The sequence below is a fragment of the Gallinula chloropus genome, assembly GCF_964237585.1.
Source record: "Gallinula chloropus genome assembly, chromosome: 34".
NCBI lineage: Eukaryota > Metazoa > Chordata > Aves > Gruiformes > Rallidae > Gallinula > Gallinula chloropus.
The window spans coordinates 237,860-258,892 of NC_140119.1; the positions used below are offsets into that span (position 1 = coordinate 237,860).

A 21,033-nucleotide genomic window follows, 5' to 3' on the forward strand; every position below is an offset into this window, starting at 1 on the left:
TTGGTGTAAAAAATGGCAGTTTTAGGCTGTAAAATGCCTATATGTTGGGGAAAAAAGGTAAGAAAGAGCAATTTGGGGGTAAAAAGTGACTATTTTAAGCACACAAGTCCCTAATTTGGGGGGGGTAAATGTGGCATAAATGGGAAAAGAATGTGAGGATTTGGACAAAAAGGGTCAAAGAGGGGGAAGAGTTTAAATATTTGAGTTAAAAATGGGTATAAAGAGGGAAATTCCCCAATTTTGGGTAAAAAATGGTGATTTTTGGTGGGAAACGTAAATTTGGGGGGCAAAAAATGACAGAAATGGTAAAAGAATGTGAAGATTTGGGGCAAAATGAAGCAAAAGTGGGAATTGCATTGAACTATTTGGGTGAAAACCGGATATAATGTGGAAAATTCCCACATTTTAGGTCAAAAAGTGACCAGAATTTTGTTAAAACCCTGAAAAACTGGGAAAATCAGCTCAAATTTGCTGAGAAACTGGGCAGAAAGAGGAAGCACCAGGTTTTTGTCATCGGCCGCGTCACCGTGAGTTGTGCCCCAACCACCAGCAGCACTAATTTTTTTCCCCAAAATTTACAAGTTTCTAATAAAAATCACCCGGGATTCAATTTTCCCCCAGTCCTCATCCTTCAAGAGGAGCAAGTCTGGATCGAGCCTTTGACATCGCTCCAGCATCTGGAGTGATGAGTTGAGGTCTGGGGCAAAGCCAGTCAAGATTTTGGTTGATCAGTTGAGGTTTTGGTTGAATGATCAACTCTGAGTGGGGCTGGGGAGAGCGGGAGGCCAGTGGCCCAGGTTTGGGTGCCAGGGCAGGTGTTTGGGGCCAGGACGGTCACGGTGTGGCTCTGCTGCCAAGGTTTGGGGTGATGGGTTGGGGTTTGGGCCAACTACTACTTCAGCAAAGCTGGTGCTGGTGCTGGTGCTGGTGCTGGTGGAGGCCCTGGTCCCGTCCCCGTGTCCCCACTTCCCTGGGAACAATTTTGAGCTCCAACATGAACTGGTTTTGACCCATTGAGACAACAGGTCTCCCCATCACCCTCCTCATCTGCATCATTGTCCCTTGGGTGGAGCAAGTCTGGGTTGAGCTACTGACAGTGCTCCAAGGGCCAAGGTTTGGGGTGACCAGTTGTGGGTTGGGGTGACAAGTTGAGGGCTTGGGTGAAGAGCACTGAGGTTGGAGGGAAACGATTAAAGATGGAGGTCAATGGCCAAGGTTTGGGCAAAGGGCTGAAGGGGTTGGTGGGCACCACAGGAAGTTCTGAAGCTAAACAACACAGATTTGGGCTGAAAGTACTCAAAGTTGGCTTAGAAAGTGCCAATAATGGGCTAAAATTGTTCTTCAGGGAGGTGGGGACATGGGGACGGGGTCGGGGGCAGCATAACCAGAATGACCATCATAGGCAAAGCAGTAGGTGGCCGTGTCGCGGTCCCTGAGGCTGTTCATCTGCAGCGTCACCGTGCTCTGGGAGTTGTCCCTGGAGATGCTGAACCGCCCCTTGACTGACGGCGCATAGAAGGTGCTGCCACCACCGCTGTTAATCTCCGCGATGAACTCCAGCCCCTTCCAAGGCGCCTGGCACACCCATCCCATCCAGGTTTCAAGGATTTTCAAAGAATTTCAAAAAATTTTTGAGAATTCTGAAATTTTTTTTCTTCCCCAACATTAGGCTTTTTAAACCCCAGAAAATTTTGGAGAGGAAGCGCCGGGCGTGAATCACAGACGTTGTCCTGATGAAATTGATGTGTGGGGCACCAGGATCATTGTCACCGTCTCCTCCAGTAAGTCCTCATCTCCATCATCTTGCCGGGACCAGTTTTGGCCTTTTTTGCCCCAAAATTTCACCCTCCCATGGCGGGGGCATGTGGGTCGACACACTCCTGAGGGTCGACACACTCCCTCCAAAATCCCACCCTTAAAAACATTGTTGGGTCAAATTATGGAGTTTCTTGGGAGGGGAAATCAATATTGAGGTGAGAAATTTGATTTTTGTGGAGAATTTGGGGAATTTTTTGGAATTTTGTGTGTTTCTAATTAGGACAGAGCAATCTGCTGGGCCAAAAATGTCAATTTTTAGTGTGTTTTGGTGATTTCCAAACGAAAAATTCATGCCAAGGCAAGTCAAGGGTAGAAAAAGGGCGAAAAAGTCAAATTTGGGGAATTTGGAGATTTTTTTTATTTTGGAATTGAAAATTTTGGTGAAGAAATTTGATTTTGGAGGGAAAAATAGAATTTTGGAGACCAAAATTGGCCCAAAAATGAATGTTTAATGTTTTTTTTGAGTGAAAAATAATCCGCAGGCAAATTGATGTGGGAATATTGAATCTGGGGGGAATTGGATGGGAAAATTGTTCTAATTTGGGGTCTGATTAAAGTCAAGTGTGCGAAGAGACGAGGGGTGGGGGGAAGGAGAAGCGTTGAGATCTGGGGCAAGAAAGCAGCTGGTGAGGAACCCCCAGAACCCCAGTGCCCATTCCCTGCCACTCCCCAGGCCATGTTGGGGGAAGAAGGGAGTCAAATGGTGATGGAGTTTCAGTCTGCTGAGCAGGGGAGGGGTGGGGGGAAGGTGCCTTAAGACCTGGCCGCTTCCCATTCTTCTCTCCGTTCCGGGTCTCTGGGTGTAGCAGTTGCAGTGTAATAAATCCCTTTTCTTTCCTTGATTCTGTGCTGAGTCTCTTCTGCCCGTTGCACTCCCTGGAGAGTGATCCCTCTGTCCTTCTCTCCAGTCCCAAGCCTCCCAAGAGAGATGTCTTCCCTTTCTGGCTGAGAGGGGGAGTGAGTGGGTGGCTGGGTGGGCATTTGATCTCTAGCCAGGGCCAAACCGCCACAGCGCCGTCGGTCCAGGGTCGGTAGTAGGTGGCCGTGTCACCGTCCGCAGTTGAGTGTTGAGGGGACCAGTTGAGTGTTGGGGTGACCAGTTGAGGGTTGGGGTTGAATAATGTTGAGGTTGGAGGGAAACGGTCACAGCTGGAGGCCAGTGGCCAAGGGTTGGGCAAAGGCCTCAAGGAGTCGGTAGGAACCACGGTTGGGTTCTGAAGGGAACTTGGGGAGATTTGGGCCAGAAACACACAAAATTGGGTCAAAAGAGGTTGGGAATGGAGCAGGCTTGTTCTCCAGCGAGGTGGGGACACGGTGATGGGGTCAGGACCACCACCACCATAACGAGCAACACCATCTTCTTTGGCGCAGTAGTAGGTGGCCGTGTCACCGTCCCTGAGGATGTTCATCTGCAGCGTCACCGTGCTCTGGGAGTTGTCCCTGGAGATGCTGAACCGGCCCTTGACTGACGGCGCGTAGCCAGTGCTGCTACCACTGTAATCAATATCTGCGACGTACTCAAGCCACTTCCCAGGCACCTGCCAAGCCCAAACCATGGCATAACTGCTGAAGTCGAAGCCAGAGGCCTTGCAGAGGAGGCGCAGGGACCCCCCGGGTGTCTGGAGGCCCCTCCGGACTCCACCAGCGTCACGGCCGCCCGCAGCCCTGGGGAAGGAGGAAGGACACCAGTGAGTCACCCACTCCCACCATCATCATCATCATCTCCATCGCCACGTCCTCACCACCCCCTCGTTACCTGGGAAGGCGACGAGGAAGAGGAGGATGGTGGAGGCCCAGCACGTGACCATGGTGATGGGTGGTGAGTTTGGGGAGGGGGATGATTGCACCACAACAGGGTTGGGGGGTTCTTATCATAGGATCCCAGACTGGTCTGGGTTGGGAGGGACCCCAAGGATCACAGAGCTCCAACCCCCTGCCACAGGCAGGAACACCAACCTCCAGGCCTGGAGCTACACAAGGTTGCCCAGAGCCCCAGCCAACCTGGCCTTGAACACCAGCAGCCATGGGGCATCCCCCCCTCTCTGGGTAGCCTGTTCCAGCCCCTCACCACTCTCTCTGCAAAGAACTTCCCCCTAATATATCCTCTAACTATTCCCTCCTTCAGCTTCATCCCATCCCCCTTGTCCTGCCACTCTCTGCCCTTGAACAAGCTGATTCCCCTCCTGTTTCTCTGCTCCCTTCAGGGACGGGAAGGCTGCAGTGAGGTCCCCCAACAGCCTTCTCTTCTCCAGGCTGAACCAGCCCAGCTCCCTCAGCCTCTCTCCATGGGGAGCTGCTCCAGCCCTCTGAGCATCTCCATGGCTCCTCTGACCCCTCTCCAACAGTCCCACATCTTCCTTGTACTGGGGGTCCCAGCTCTGGACACAGGACTCCAGCTGGGGAGGGCAGAGCAGAGAGGGACAATGCCCCATCTGGGCTGCTCCACTGTGGCAAGACATCTCTGCCCAGCCTGAGAACTTCACTGTCACATGACGGCATGGAGATGCCCACGGACCCAAGAGCCCCTGAAGAACATCAGAACAACCGTCGGGTGGATCAGGGTGCTGAGGCTGAAGTGGCTCCAGGAGACCTCGACTGGCAACGTCAGGGTGAATCCTTTATTGCAGTAGTAGGTGGCCATGTCACCGTCCCTGAGACTGTTCGTCTGCAGCGTCACCGTGCTCTGGGAATCGTCCCTGGAGATGCTGAACTGGCCTCTGACCGATGCCGCGTAGTCTGTCCAACTACCACCACTGTTAATCTGCGCAACGTACTCCAACCCCTTCCCGGGCACCTGGCACACCCATCCCATTTGGAAGCTGCCGAAGGTGAAGCCAGAGGCCTTGCAGAGGAGGCGCAGGGACCCCCCGGGTGTCTGGAGGCCCCTCCGGACTCCACCAGCGTCATGGCTGCCCGCAGCCCTGGGGAAGGAGGAAGGACACCAGTGAGTCGCCCGCTCCCACCATCATCTTCCTCAACTTCTGTGTCCTTCAAGGGGAGCAAGTCTGGGCCCAGCCTTTGCCGTGGCTCCAGGGGTCAAAGTCTGGGGTTATAAGTTGGGGTTTGTGGGCAAGTCAAACTGGTCGACACTCTAAAACCTCCCTAACTAAAACACCTCAAAATTCACCAACATTCCCCAAATTCTCTCCAAAAATCAAATTTCTCACCTCAAAATGGAATTTCCTTCCTCCCCTCAAAGACTCCACATTTTCACCCCACGACGGCCTCGAGGGTGGAATTTTGGGGATGGGGTGTCGACCATCGTCACCTCCCCCACCTGCCCCCGCCCTGGCATGGTGAAATTTTGGGGCAAAAAAGGCTAAAATTGGTCCTGGGTAGATGATGGTGACGAGGACTTACCAGAGGAGACGGTGACAACGGCTCCTTTGCCCCACGAATCAATATAACCAGGAAGATCACTCTGATTCATGCCCGGCGCTTCCCCTCACAAAGTTTTTGGGGTTAAAATGTCACATTTTGGGCAAAAAAAATTCAATATATTTCCATAATTTTCAAAAATTATCTGAAATTTACAATTTTTAAAAAATTTCAAGTTATTTCAAAAATTTCCAGGATTTTTTTGGGTGCATTGTAAAAATTGGGAGATATGGCGGGGAAATGCTCTGGAGTGGTCAAGTGTTGCCCAAATGTGGGGGAAATTGGCCAAAAAGAGGTAAAAAGGCTTACTTTGGAGTGAAAATGCTGATTTATGTTAATTAAAGACTATATTTAGGGAAAAAAAAGACATAATTAGTAAAAGAACATGAAGATTTGGGAGAAAGTGGAGCAAAAGTGGGAAAACAGTTGAAATGTTTGGGTCAAAAATAGGTTTCAATTAGAAAATTCCCCGATTTGGGGTCATAAATGGCAATTTCAGGATGTAAAATGCCTATATGTTGGGGAAAAGAGGTAGAAAAGGGCAATTTGGGGGCAAAAAGTGACTATTTCAGGTACACAAGTCCCTAATTTGGGGGGGTATATGTGGCATAAATGGTAAAAGAATATGAAGATTTGGACAAAAAGGGTCAAAGAGAGGGAAGAGTTTAAATATTTGAGTTAAAAATGGGTATAAAGAGGGAAACTCCCCAATTTTGGAACAAAAATGGTGATTTTTGGTGGGGAACGTAAATTTGGGGGGCAAAAAATGACAGAAATGGTAAAAGAATGTGAAGATTTGGGGAAAATGAGGCAAAAGTGGGAAAAGAGTTGAATTATTTGGGTGAAAACTGGGTATAAAGTGGAAAATTCCCACATTTTGGGTAAAAAAGTGAGCAGAATTTTGTTAAAACCCTGAAAAACTGAGAAAATCAGCTCAAATTTGCTGAGAAACTGGGCAGAAAGAGGAAGTGCCAGGTTTTTGTCATCACCCGCGTCACTGTGAGTTGTACCCCAACCACCAGCAGCACTAAGTTTTTTCCCAAAATTTTCTCATTGAAATCACCTGGGACTCAATTTTCCACCAGCAACTCTCCTATGGATTATTTTTCACCCCCAAAAAATCCTTAAAAATTCATTTTTAGGGTAATTTGGATCTCCAAAATTCCATTTTTCCCTCAAAAACCAACTTAATTTGCCAGAATTTTCAATTCCATTGTAAAAATTTATTTCAAATTCGCCAATTTGATTTTATTCCCCTTTTTCTTCCATGAAATTGCCTTGCTGTGATTTTTTTAGAATGGAAATTGCCAAAACACCCCTGAAAATTTACGTTTTTAACCGACAGAGTGCTTGACCCTATTAAATACCCCCTAAATTCTCCAGAATTCCCAAAAATTCTCCCCAAAACTCAAATTTCTCACCTCAAAATGGAATGGTAAAAGAATGTCAAGATTTGGAGCAAAAATGGTCAAAGGGGGGAAGACTGGTAGACCCAAAGCTCGATGAGGAACAGGAGGATGACGGTGCCCATGGTGATGGGTGCAAATGAACAGCCTCAGGGATGGCGACACAGCCACCTACTACTTTGCCAAAGATGGTGTTTTTTATAGTGCTGCTGGTTCTTGGTGGCCCCGACCACGTCCCCGTGTCCCCACCTCCCTGGAGAACAATTCTGGCCCATTATCAACCTCTTTTGACCCATCTTTGTATCTTTTGGGCTCAAATCTCAAGCAGTTTCCTTCAAAACCTGCCTGTGGTGCCCACCAACCCCTTGAGCCCTTTACCCAACCCTTGGCCATTGGCCTTCAGCTTTCAACACCCCCCTTCAGGTGTGACTGTTGCACACAACGGTCACCTGGTCACCCCAATTCTCAACTGCTCAATCCCAGCTCTTGACTGTTGGAGCACGTTCAATAGCTCGTCCCAGACTTGCTCCCCCTGAGGGACAGTGGCGCAGATGAGGAGGGTGATGGTGGGACGGGCGAGTCAAAGGGTCAAAAAAAGTTGACTGTAGAACTTGAATTTGTTCTCCAGGGAGGTGGGGACACAGGAACGGGACCTCCACCAGCACCAGCACCATAACGATCAACAGCTTTGGCGCAGTAGTAGGTGGCCGTGTCGCCGTCCCTGAGGCTGTTCATCTGCAGCGTCACTGTGCTCTTTGAGTTGTCCCTGGAGATGCTGAACCGGCCCTTGACCCGACGGCGCGTAGCCGGTGCCACCACTGCTGCTAATACCTGCGACAGACTCCAGCCCCTTCCCAGGAGCCTGGCGCACCCATCCCATGCCAAATTTGCTGAAGTCGAAGCCAGAGCCCTTGCAGAGGAGGCGCAGGGACCCCCCGGATGTCTGGAGGCCCCTCCAGACTCCACCAGCGTCATGGCCGCCCGCAGCCCTGGGCAAGGAGGAAGGACACCAGTGAGTCGCCCACTCCCATCATCATCACCCTCCATGTCCGTGTCCTCGTCCTTCAAGGGGAGCAAGTCTGGGCCGAGCCTTTCCCGTGGCTCCAGGGGTCCAAGTTTGGGGTGATAAGTTCGGGTTTGTGGGCAAGTCCAACTGGGCGACACTCTAAAACCGCCCTAACTAAAACCCCCCAAAATTCACCAACATTCCCCAAATTCTCTCCAAAAATCAGATTTCTCACCTCAAAATTGAATTTCCCTCCATCCCCTAAAAACCCCATATTTTCACCCAACAACGGCCCCGAGGGTGGAATTTTGGGGATGGGAGGTCGACACTCTTTCACCTGCCCCACCCACCTCCGCCCTGGCATGGTTAAATTTTGGGGCAAAAAATGCCAAAATTGGTCCCGGGGAGATGATGGTGACGAGGACTTACCGGAGGAGACGGTGACAACGGCTCCGGTGCCCCACACATCAGTATAACCAGGAAGATCACTCTGATTCACGCCCAGCGCTTCCCCTCCCAAAGATTTTGGGGTCAATGTGTCACATTTTAGGCAAAAAAGCTATTCAAAACATTCAAAATATTTCCAGAATTTTCAAAAATTCTTTGAAATTTACAATTTTTAAAAAAAATTCAAATTATTTGAAAAATTTCCAGGATTTTTTTGGATGCATGTTAGAAATAGGGAAAGATGGGGTGAAATGCTCTGAAATGGTGAAGTATTGCCCAAATGTGGGGGAAATTGGCTAGAAAGTGGTAAAAAAGGCTTACTTTGGAGTGAAAATGCTGATTTATGGCAATTAAATGTTATATTTAGGAAAAAAAAGACATGGTAAAAGAATATGAAGATTTGGGGGGAAGGGAGCAAAAGTGGGAAAACAGTTTTGTTCTGGAGAATTTGTTTGGAGAATTTGTTCTCCAGGGAGGTGGGGACACGGGAACGGGGCCTCCACCAGCACCAGCACCATAACGATCAACAGCTTTGGCGCAGTAGTAGGTGGCTGTGTCACCGTCCCTGAGGCTGTTCATCTGCAACGTCACCGTGCTCTGGGAGTTATCCCCGGAGATGCGGAACCGACCCTTGACTGAGGGCGCATAGGCTGTGCTACCACCACTGTTAATAACCCCGACCCACTCCAGCCCCTCCCCAGGTGCCTGGCGAAGCCAGTGCATTTGGTAACTGCTGAAGTCGAAGCCAGAGCCCTTGCAGAGGAGGCGCAGGGACCCCCTGGGTGTCTGGAGGCCCCTCCGGACTCCACCAGCGTCACGGCCGCCCGCAGCCCTGGGGAAGGAGGAAGGACACCAGTGAGTCGCCCACTCCCACCATCATCATCATCATCATCATCATCATCATCATCATCATCATCATCATCTCCATCACCACGTCCTCATCACCTCCTCGTTACCTGGGAGGGCGAGGAGGAAGAGGAGGATGGCAGAGCTCCAGTGGGTGCCCTTAGCGATGGGTGGTGGGTTTGGGGGGGGTGATGACTCAATGACAGGGGTTGGGGGGTTCTTATAGGGCAGAGGGGTGGGGGGTGATTTGCATAACGACGCAGGGAGGGTGAGACAAGGGGGGCACCTCATTAACGACACCTACCATGGGAATCAGATCACACCCATAGGGTGGTTTGTTTTGACTTAATTAATTAGTTCTCCAGGGAATGAGGCAGGTGGAAAAATTAATTATTGAGTTTATTAATTAATAAATCAATTCATTGCGAGGGTCTGGTCTCAGGTATCAAATCAAAAGAAGGGGTTAATTAATTAAGTAGAATGTCTCCAGGGAGGCGGGGCAGCTGTAAGAGTTAATTAATTAATTATGGAGAGATGGGTGGCAGAATGCAATCAGGAAATCTGGTTTCCCATGCTCCCAGCTGCCTGGCACCCAGATTTCCCGCATTCCCGGTGTCCTGTGCCGCCCTGTTCCCACCTCACTGGTTCCATGCACACCCAGTTTGCCGGCACCCCTGTTTCTGGGCACAGAGGGGTCTCCCCACCCCGCTTTCCTGCACCCCCTTTGAATGAGTCCCTGGTTTCTTGGGCCCTGGTTTCCCGGGCCGCTGGTTTCCTGGGGCACTGATTTTCCAGGACATGGGAACGCTCACATCTGGTTGGGACTGGGGAAAGCTGGAGGCCAATGTTCAAGGGCTGGGAAATGGCTCCAGGGGTTGGTGGTCACCACAGGCAGGGGCTGAAGGAAACTGGTTGAGGCTTGGGCTGAAAAAACACAAAGATGTGTTAAAAGAGGTTGATAATTGGACAAAAATGTTCTCTGTTAAGGTGGGGACACCGTCACAGGGCCGGGGACACCTCCAGCCCCAACCACCAGCCCCACCACTACCATAATCACCAGCACCATCTTCTTTGGCGCAGTAGTAGGTGGCCGTGTCACCGTCCCTGAGGCTGTTCATCTGCAGCGTCACCGTGCTCTGGGAGTTGTCCTTTGAGATGCTGAACCGGCCTTGGACCGATGACGTGTACCATGTGCCGCTCTCATCCTTGGTAACACTCGCCATGAACTCAAGCCCCTTCCCAGGCACTTGGTAAGCCCAGGACATCCAGGTGCTGCTGAAGTCAAAGCCAGAGGCCTTGCAGAGGAGGCGCAGGGACCCCCCGGGTGTCTGGAGGCCCCTCCAGACTCCACCAGCGTCACGGCCGCCTGCAGCCCTGGGGAAGGAGGAAGGACACCAGTGAGTCTCCCGCTCCCACCATCATCATCATCATCATCATCATCATCATCATCATCATCATCATCTCCATCGCCACGTCCTCACCACCCCCTCATTACCTGGGAGGGCGACGAGGAAGAGGAGGATGGGGAGGCCCAGCAGGTGCCCATGGTGATGGGTGGTGGGTTTGGGGAGGGGGGTGATGGCACCACGACACGGTCAGGGGTTCTTATGGGGCAGAGGTGTGGGGGCTGATTTGCATAGTGAAACCGGGCGGATGGGGAGGGAGATTGGGGCTCATTACCTCGCCTTGGGTATCAGAATGCTAATGAGAGCACCCAGTTTGTGTGTGTGTGTCTCCAGAGAATCCATTTTGGTAATTAATTAATTAATTGGTTAATTAACAGAACTGAGATTTACCCCTGGGAACCCACAGCAGCTGTGCAGCCAAAAACCAATCAGTCAATAATTAATTACAGGGGTACTTTGGGAAGCCGGCCATCAGGTGTATGGCCAGAACAATTAATGAATTCATTCATTAATGAAGGGCGGTATCTCTCTGGGGAAGCAGCCATTTGGCAAAACAACCAATTAATTAATTAATCCCAGGTGCCCCAGGGAGCTTGAGAATGGGCGAATTAATCAATTAACTAAGCGGGGGCGGTGTGGTGAACCCTGATCACTTCTGTGCCCTTAGTTAATTACAAGCCCTGATCGCTTCTTTACCCTCAATTAATTAATCACCAGCTCTACCTGGATTGCTTCTTTGCCTCTAATATATTAATTTCAAGCTCTGCCTGACCACTTCTTCACCCCAATTAATTAATGAAAGCCTCTACCTTGATCGCTTCTTTGCCATTAATTTGTTGCAAGGCATGATCACACATTTACCCCTATTAATTAATTAACTTCCAGCTGTGCTTGATACCTTCTTTTCCCTTTAATTAATTATGACCTCATCACCGAGGCCAGAATTGAGCATATCCCTGTGTCTCCCCCTCCGTATTTGGGGGAAATGAGGAGTATTTGGGGAAAAAATGGGAATTGGGAGGGGGAAGGGAATTGTATTGGGAAAAGTGGGAAAATTTGGCAGGAGTGAGGGAATTTCAGGGGAAATGGGGGAAATAGGGAATTTTGGCCAGAAATTATGGAGCTTTGTGGGGAAAATGAGGGGATTTAGAGGAGAAAATGGGCAAATTTGGGGCAATTAGGTAATTTTGTGGGGAAATGAGGGAATTTGTGGGGAGAAATGAGAGAATTCTGACAGGAAGGGGGAAATTTTGGGCAAAATGAAGGTGGGTTTGGGGAAGGGGGTGATGGCGCCACGACAGGGTCGGGGGATTCTTATAGGGCGGAAGGGTGGGAGCCCTTCCCCAGGGCTGCGGGTGGCCGTGACGCTGGTGGAGTCCGGAGGGGCCTCCAGACACCCGGGGGGTCCCTGCGCCTCCTCTGCAAGGGCTCTGGCTTCACCTTCAGCAACACCTACATGGTTTGGGCTCGTCAGGCACCTGGGAATGTGCTCGAGTGGGTCGGGGGAATTTACCCCGGTGGCAGCACCTACTACGCGCCATCGGTCCAGGGCCGGTTCAGCATCTCCAGGGACAACTCCCAGAGCACGGTGACGCTGCAGATGAACAGCCTCAGGGACGGCGACACGGCCACCTACTACTGCACCAAAAGTTCTGGAAATGGAGGAGGTGGTGCTGGTGTCCCCAACCCCGTCCCAATGTCCCCACTACCCTAGAGAACAATTTTGGCCCACTATCAACCTCGTTTAACCCATCTTTGAGTGTTTTTAGTGCAAATCTCAACCACTTTCCTACAGAACCTTCCTGTGGTTCCCACCAACTGCTTGAACCCTGTGCCCAACCATTGGCCATTGGCCTTCATCTCAACCCTTGCCCTCGGGGTAATGTCTCACCCAGCTTTGCTGTTGTGCCCTGAGCCCGGGCTGCTCCAGCCCCTAACATGACACTGTTGGCCAAATGTTGCATTGTTTGGCCCAAAACTTGTTCGTTTTTTCTCCAGCCCATCACCATGTGGCCACAAACTCTTGTTGGAGCAGAAACTGTCAGTGGTGGGGCCAGGATTGTCCTGAGGGGAGGTGGGGACATGGGTACGTGGTCAGTGCCACCATCATAATCATAGAATCATAGAATCATAGAATTGTAGGGGTTGGAAGGGACATCAAGAGATCATCGGGTCCAACCCCCCTGCCAAAGCAGCTCCCTAGGACAGGTCACTCAGACAGGCGTCCAGACGGGTCTTGAATATCTCCAGAGATGGAGACTCCACCACCTCCCTGGGCAGCCTGTCCCAGGGCTCTGTCTCCCTCACTGGGGAAAAGTTCTTCCCCATGTTGGTGTGGAACTTCCTTTGCTCCAACTTGCAGCCATTGCCCCTTGTCCTGTCCTCACAGACCACTGAAAAGGGGCTGGCTGATTCCCCCTGCATCTCCTGCTTCAGATAATTATAAACTTTAATTAGGTCCCCCCCTTAGTCTTCTCTTCTCGAGGCTGAACAGTCCCAGCTTACTCAGCCTCTCCTCATAGGGGAGATGTTCCAGGCCCCTAATCATCTTCGTGGCCCTTCTCTGGACTCTCTCTCCAGGAGATCCCTGTCCTTTTTATACCAGGGAGCCCAGAACTGGACACAACACTCCAGGTGGGGCCTGACCAGGGCAGAGTAGAGGGGGAGGATCCCCTCCTGTGACCTGCTGGCCACACTCCTCTTGATGCCCCCCAGGATCCCATTGTCTCTCTCAGCCCCCAGGGCACACTGCTGGCTCATGGCCAACCTGTCATCTACCAAGACCCCCAGGTCCTTCTCCACTGAGCTCCTCTCCAGCAGGTCACCCCCAGCCTGTCCTGATTCCAGCAGTTATTCCTTCCCAGGTGCCAGACTCCCCACTTGCTTTTGTTGAACCCCATCTGGTCTGTCCCTGCCCAGCTCTCCAGCCTGTCCAGGTCTCTCTGGATGGCAGCGCAGTGTCCTGCGTGTCAGTCACTCCTCCCAGCTCTGGATCATCGGGTACTTGCTGAGGGTGGATGCTGTTCCCTCATCAAGGCCCTTGATGAAGATATTAAACAGGACTGGACCTGGGGAATTGCAGCACTGTATCTTCAGAGGAAGGGGCTCGTGGCCCACCCAGATTTATTGCTGACCCCCATGTGATCAGGCCTGGGCAAGCCAGCAGAGACAGGTCAGTGTGGAGTAACACACAACAGAGCTTGTGAGGGACAAGCTTGTGAGAGAAGAGACTGCAAGAACGCCAACAGCTGCCTCATAAGGACTCAGGTGACTGCCTGGCTTTAACCCATTGTGAGCAGCAGTGAGGCGCGTGTGGGGCGGGTGAGCAGAGCCCAGAACCAGTAGCCATGGAGTGTAACTCGTGTGTTGATAGAGACACCTGTGTGAGCAGAGTGTGTGTCTGAAGGAACCAGCTCAGCGCTGATCACACTGATCCCAGCTGAGTCCACAAAGCTTCGGCTCCAGCAGTGGGGTGATGACCAGAACACTGGTCAAGGTTTGGGACAAAACACTCAAAGATGGGTCAGAAAAGGCTGGTAATGGGAAAAAATTGTTCTCCAGGGAGGTGGGGACACGGGGAAGGGGTCGGGGGTACCACCACCAGTAGCACCATAACCAGTACCAGCACTTTTGGCGCAGTAGTAGGTGGCCGTGTCACCGTCCCTGAGGCTGTTCATCTGCAGCGTCACCGTGCTCTGGGAGTTGTCCCTGGAGACGGTGACCCGGCCCTGGACCGAGGGCGCGTAGTAGATGTAACTACTGCTGGTGTGAATAGTCACAACGTACTCCAGCCTCTTCCCGGGCACCTGGCGAGCCCAAACCATGTAGTTGCTGCCAAAGGTGAAGCCAGAGCCCTTGCAGAGGAGGCCCAGGGACCCCCCGGGTGTCTGAAAACCCCCTCCGATCTCCTACATTTTTGCCCAAATCTTCACATTCTTGTACCATTTTTGCCACATTTGGCCTTTGTTTGCCAATAGTTATCCATTTTTGCCCCAAAGTTGCCCTTTATTTTCCTTTTTGTGCCATATATGGGGATTTTTCAGCCCAAAATTGCCATTTTTGACACCAAATTTGGGAAATTTTTGCTTTAAACCCATTTTTGAACCAAATATTCTGACTCTTTTCCCACTTTTGCCCTACCTTCCCCCAAATCTTCACATTCTTTACCAATTATGTCAATTTTTTTCAACAAATATAAACTTTTATTACCAGAATTCAGCATTTTAGGCCAAAAGTTTCTCTTTGTTTACTCTTTTTGCCCCATTTCCCCACAAATTTGGGCAACTATGGATTATTTTTGGGCATTCCCCCCCCATCGTTCCGCTTCACAACAATGAGCCCAAATACCAACTTTTCCCCTTTTCTATCCCAATCTTCTATGATTTTAGAATATTTGTCATCATTTTTGTAATTTTTCCCTTTCCTTGTCACTTTTCATCCATTTCTTGCTCAAATCCATCACTTTTCTCTCCCAATTTCCACCATGTAACCCAAAAAATCCAAGAAATTTTTGAAATAATTAGAAAAAATTTAAAAACTTGAAAATTTCAAGAATTTTTTTAAAATCTAGTGGATTTAAAAAAATATTTAATTGAACTTTTTCCCAAAATTTGGCTTTTTAAAGCCAAAAAATGTTGGGAGGGGAAGCCAACCCCCAACCCCCATAATCTGACCCAACGATGGCTTCAAGGGTGGGATCTTGGGGGGAGTGTGTCGACCCTTGTCTCCTTCCCTATCTGCCCCTGCCATGGGAGGGGGAAATTTTGGGGCAAAAAAGGCCAAAACTGGTGCTGGCAAGATGATGGTGACGAGGACTTACCGGAGGAGACGGTGACAATGATCCTGCTGCCACACACATCAATTTCTTCAGCACAACGTCTGTGATTCACACCCGGCGCTTCCTCTCCAAAATATTTTGGGGTTTAAAAAGCCAAATTTTGAGGAAAAAAATCAGAAGAATTCCAGAATTCTCAAATATTCTTTGAAATTCTTTGAAAATCTTTGAAAATCTTTGAATCCTGGGTGGGATGTATGGGCCAAGTGCCTGGGAAGGGGCTGGAGTTCATCATGCGAATTAACAGTGGTGGTGGCAGCACCTACTAAGCGCCGTCAGTCAAGGGCTGGTTCAGCATCTCCAGGGACAACTCCCAGAGCACGGTGACGCTGCAGATGAACAGCCTCAGGGACGGTGACATGGCCACCTCCTACTGCACCAAAGAAGATGGTGCTGGTGATTATGGTAGTGGTTGAAAAGATCCAGGAAGAGACTGGGGAAAAGAGGGGAAAAGAGGAGCTCTGGAAGAAGGGGCAGGTGTCTTGGGACAACTCTAGGGATGTGGTGAGATCATGTAGGGAGGAAGTCAGAAGGGCTGAAGCCCAACTGGGACTCAGCCTGGCCAGTTCTGTACCAGAGAATCCAAGTCCTTCTCTAGGGAGATGAACAGGAACAGGAGGGTCAAGGCCTGGACAGGTCTTGGCGATCAGGACAGGTGCCTGAAGACTGGAGGATGAGCAGTGTCACTCTGGTCTGACTACAGGCCAGTCAGCCTCAGCTCTGTCCCTGGAAAGGGGATGGAGCAGCTTGTGCTGGATGCCATCTCCAAGCAGTTGGAAGAGAAGAAGGTGATGAGGAGCAGTCAGCAGGGATTCACCAAGGGCAGATCGTGCTCCACCAATCCCGTAGCCTCCTGTGACGTCATCATCACCGGCTGGGTAGATGGTCCTGGTGGGTGACGGGTTGGCCATGAGCCAGCAGTGTGGGACACAGGGGGCCATGGGCAGCCTCTGCTCAGTGTCTGTGGGGACAGGACAAGGGGCGATGGGCTCAAGTTGGAGCACAGGGAGTTCAGCACCAGTCTGGGGAAGAACTTCTTGCCGGTGAGGGTGAGGGAGCCCTGGGACAGGCTGCCCAGGGGGTGTGGAGTCTCCTTCTCTGGAGAGATTCCAGCCCCGTCTGGACACTGACCTGTGTGCCCTGTCCTAGGGACCCTGCTTTGGCAGGGGGTTGGACCCCATGGGCTCTGGAGGTCCCTTCCAACCCCTGTGACTCTGTGATAATTAATTAATTAAATCCTACAGCTGCCACAGCTTCCCTGGACACCTTCTAATTAATTAATTTACCCCTTGTTTTCACTGGACATCTCAGACCAGACCCTCGTAATCTGTTAATTAATTACTTAGTTAACAAATAGAAACTAATTAATTAATTTTTCCCTGTGCCTCATTCCATGCAGAGCTAATCAAATAAGTGAAAACAAACCACCCTATGGGTGTGCTCGTTAGCAATCTGATACCCACAGGAGGTGTTGCTAACGAGCCCACCCCTCCTTCCCCCTCCCTACCTCATTACGCAAATCACCCCCCACCCCTCCACCCTGTAAGAAACCCCTGACCCCTGTCATGGCGCCATCACCCCCCTCCCCAAACCCACCACCCATCACCATGGGCACCCGCTGGGCCTCCACCATCTTCCTCTTCCTCGTCGCTCTCCCAGTTAACGAAGGGGTGATGAGGATGTGGCGATGATGATGATGATGATGATGATGATGATGATGATGATGATGATGATGATGGTGGTGGGTGTGATAGATGAGCCTTTGTTCAGTAAACCACATGTACCTTGAAATAGGTTGTAACGTTCTGATTTTGTAAGAATGATTGTGTAACGTATATTGTGAGTTGCTAACGAAGCATAGAACTGAGTTATAGGTAACTTAGTAGTGGAAACCATAGAAATTAAGTAGCCAATGAATGAGCTTGCTGTTAAAGATGACCAAATATGGGAGAGGGGTCAACTAAGGGACAAGTGAGGAAGAGGAGCAACTTCATCCCATCGACCACTAGAAGGTAGAAGACGACCCCCTAACAACAACTGGCGCATGTGCAGAAGAAGCCTCAGTGAAACAATCGGGACCCGGAACTGAAGGACTATAAAAACCTGAATTGGGAGAGGGACGGTGCGTGCCGTTGGTAGAGCTGAGACGCTCCGGCCGCCCAGTGCTGTTTGCTTAATTGCCGCCTGCTAAATTAATAAAATTAAGTTTGTAACTGAATTAACTGGTTTCCGACTGGTGACTGGGAAACCCACGATAACAATCACATATATTGGCATCGGTGGTGTCACCTAATACCCACCGTCGGTCCAGGGCCGGTTCAGCATCTCCAGGGACAACTCCCAGAGCACGGTGACGCTGCAGATGAACAGTCTCAGGGACGGTGACACGGCCACCTACTACTGCGCCAAAGAAGTTGGTGATGGTTCTGGTTACGGTGTCCCTGACACCATCCCCATGTCCCCACCTCCCTGGAGAAAGATTCTGTCCTGTTATCAGCATTTTTTGTCCCAACCTTGAGCGGTTTTGGCCCAAATCGTGACTCTTTGTGGTCAACCCCTACACCATGTGGCCTGAGTCCCCAGACCCTTTGCCCACACCCTCATCCTCGACCATCTCCTTCCCAATGTCACCTGTTTCTCCTCAGTCTCAGCCCTTGGCATAGGGCTGAGACAGTGCCCCAGGGGCCAAGCGTTGGGTTGACCAGTTGAGGGTTGGGGTGACCAGTTGGCGATTGCGGTGACCACTTGAGTGTTGGGTGGAATGGTCACGACTAATGGGGCTGGTGAAAGTTGGAGGCCAATGGCCAAGGGTTGGCCGAAGGGCCCAAAGGACAGGTGGGCATCACAGCTGGGTTTTCAATAAAACTGGTTGAGGTTTGTGATAAAAATACTCAAAGATGGGTAAAAGAGGTTGATAATCGGCCAAACATGTTCTCCATGGAGATGGGGACACAGTAAGGGGGACAGGGCCACCACCAGCATTACAAGTACCAGCTCTGGCGCAGTAGTAGGTGGCCGTGTCACCGTCCCTGAGGCTGTTCATCTGCAGTGTCACCGTGCTCTGGGAGTTGTCCCTGGAGATGCTGAACCGGCCCTTGACTGACAACGCGTAGTAGGTATTGCCATCACTGGTAATACATGCCACCCACTCAAGCCCCTTCCCAGGCGCCTGGCGCACCAATGCCATGTGGGTGCTGCTGAAGTCGAAGCCAGAGCCCTTGCAGAGGAGGCGCAGGGATCCCCCGGGTGTCTGGAGGCCCCTCCGGACTCCACCAGCGTCACGGCCGCCCGCAGCCCTGGAGAAGGAGGAAGGACACCAGTGAGTCACCCGCTCCCACCATCATCATCATCATCATCATCATCATCATCATCTCCATCGCCACATCCTCACCACTCCCTCGTTACCTGGGAGGGCGACGAGGAAGAGGAGGGTGCCCATGGTGATGGGTGGTGGTTTTGGGGAGGGGGTTATGGTGCCAGGACGGGGACGAGAGGTTCTTATACAGCAGAGGAGTGGGGGGTGATTTGCATAATGAGGCGTTGCAGGTGAGAGGAGGAGGGGGCCTCATTAAAAACACCTCCCATGGGTAACAGATCACTAACGAGCGCACACATAGGGTGGTTTGTTTTGACTTTACTAATTAGTTCTCCAGGGAATGAGGCATGGGGAAAAATTAATTAATTAGTTACACTGACTACGGTGTAAGTAAGTGCAAGTCACACTAGCACCTTCCGTGTCCATGTCCTCGTCATTCAAGGGGAGCAAGTCTGGGCTGAGCCTTTGCCATGGCTCCAGGGGTCAAGGTTTGGGTTGAGGTTTGCGGCAAACACGGCCGAGCCATGAGGGGAACGGTCCAAGGACCCAGCCATGACCATTCCACCCAACCCTCAACTGGTCACCCAACCATCTGCCCTTAGAGCGACACGTCGCCTACCTTTGCTGTCCTGCCCCCAGCTTGGCCTCCTCCAGCTCTGTCCCAGTTCTGGGTCGCTGGGTGCTGGGAGAGAACAGGGGCTGCAGCAAAGGGCTGCTGCAGGGAGCAGCCAGAAGCTCTCTGCAGCCCCACAGAGCAACATCAGCCGCTTCAAGGCCGGAGTCGCTGCTGACCAAGGCCGAGCCCATCAGCGATGGTGACAGCGCCTCTGGGAATCACATTTAGGGGGGAAAACTATCAAGCAGCCACTCTGTGTCCCCAGAGAAGGGGGTGAGAAGGTGTGAGAAGCCATATGGACACCAAGGACAGAGAGGAAGGGGAGGGGTGGAAAGAATGAGGCGCTCCAGGTGCCAGAGAGAGAGAGAGATTCCCCTGCAGCCCGCGGAGAAGCCCATGGTGCAGCGGGTGTCCCCTCGCAGCCCATGGATAAGGACGGGGAGCAGAGACCATCTACAGCCTGTGCAGAGACCGACCCACCCCGCAGCAGAGTGGGAGAGCGGCTTTGGTGGGCGTCTGGCCTCCAGCCAGGGCCAAAACACCACCCACGGCCAAGGCCTTGGCCCTCGGGGGGAGCAAGTCTGGGCTGAGCCTTGGACATGACTGCAGTGGTCAGGGATGGGGTGACCAGTTGGGGGTTGGGGTGATCAGTTGAACTTTGGAGTGACCAGTTGAGGGTTGGAGTGAACAGTGTTGAGATTGGAGGAAAACAGTCAAAACCTGGAGGCCAATGACCAAGGTTTGGGCAAAGGGCTCGAGAGGTTGGTGGGCACCACAGGCAGGTTCGGAAGAACAGTGGGTGAGATTCGGGCTAAAAATATTATAAAATGGGTCAAAATGTGTGTAAAATGAGCCAAAACTATTCTCCAGGGTTGTGGAGACATGGGGACGGGTTTGGGACCACCATCAATATAAGCATCACCATTAGCAGCACTAGATTTGGCACAGTAGTAGGTGGCCGTGTCACCGTCCCTGAGGCTGTTCATCTGCAGCGTCACCGTGCTCTGGGAGTTGTCCCTGGAGATGCTGAACTGGCCCTTGACCGATGGTGCGTAGCTGGTGTAACCACCATCGCTGCTAATACTTGCAACCCACTCCAGCCCCTTCCTGGGTGCCTGGCGCACCCACTCCATGCCCTTGGTGCTGAAGTTGAAGCCAAAGCCCTTGCAGAGGAGGCGCAGGGACCCCCCGGGTATCTGGAGGCCCCTCCGGACTCCACCAGTGTCACGGCCGCCCGCAGCCCTGGGGAAGGAGGAAGGACACCAGTGAGTCACCCGCTCCCACCATCATCTTCCTCAACTTCTGTGTCCTCATCCTTCAAGGGGAGCAAGTCTGGGCCCAGCCTTTGCCGTGGATCCAGGGGTCAAAATCTGGGATGATAAGTTGGGGTTTGTGGGGAAGTCAGACTGGGCAACAATCTAAAACCGCCCTAACTAAACTCCCCCCAAGATTCACCAACATTCCCAAAATTCTCTCCAAAAATGAAATTTCTCACCTCAAAATGGAATTTCCCCCCTCCCCTCAAAAAACCCCACATTTAGACCCAAACACGGCCTCAAGGGTGGAATTTTGGGAATGGGAGGTCGACCCTCGTCACCTCCCTGACCCACCCCCGCGTGGGGATGGTGAAATTTTGAGCTAAAAAGGTCAAAATTGGTCCTGGGGGGATGATGGTGACGAGGACTTACCAGAGGAGATGGTGACGACGGCTCCGGTGCCCCAATTATCAATACGACCAGGAATACTACTATGATTCACACCCGGCACTTCCCCCACAACAATTTTTTGGGGTCAAAAAGATAAATTTTGGGAAAAGATTTCTAAAATTCAAAACATTTCCAGATTTTTATTCTTTGAAATTTTCAGATTATTTTAAAATTTTCACATTCTTTTGTAAATTTCTGGGATTTTTTTGGGTGCGTGTTGGAAATTGGGAGAGAAAAGTGATGGACTTGGGCAA

General features: G+C 51.3%; 1 protein-coding gene across 1 annotated transcript in view; it reads right to left on the reverse strand.

The window, feature by feature from the left end:
• Positions 1–4,303: 4,303 nt before the first annotated feature.
• The window catches only part of LOC311202994 (olfactory receptor 14A16-like), a gene marked incomplete at both ends in the record, with an annotated part of 114,280 nt that continues 97,550 nt past the window's right edge, over positions 4,304–21,033 (reverse strand). The window contains one exon of the mRNA XM_084277632.1: positions 4,304–4,501. Within this exon, the coding sequence (XP_084133758.1) occupies positions 4,304–4,501 (198 nt within the window). The remainder of the gene's footprint in view (positions 4,502–21,033) is intronic.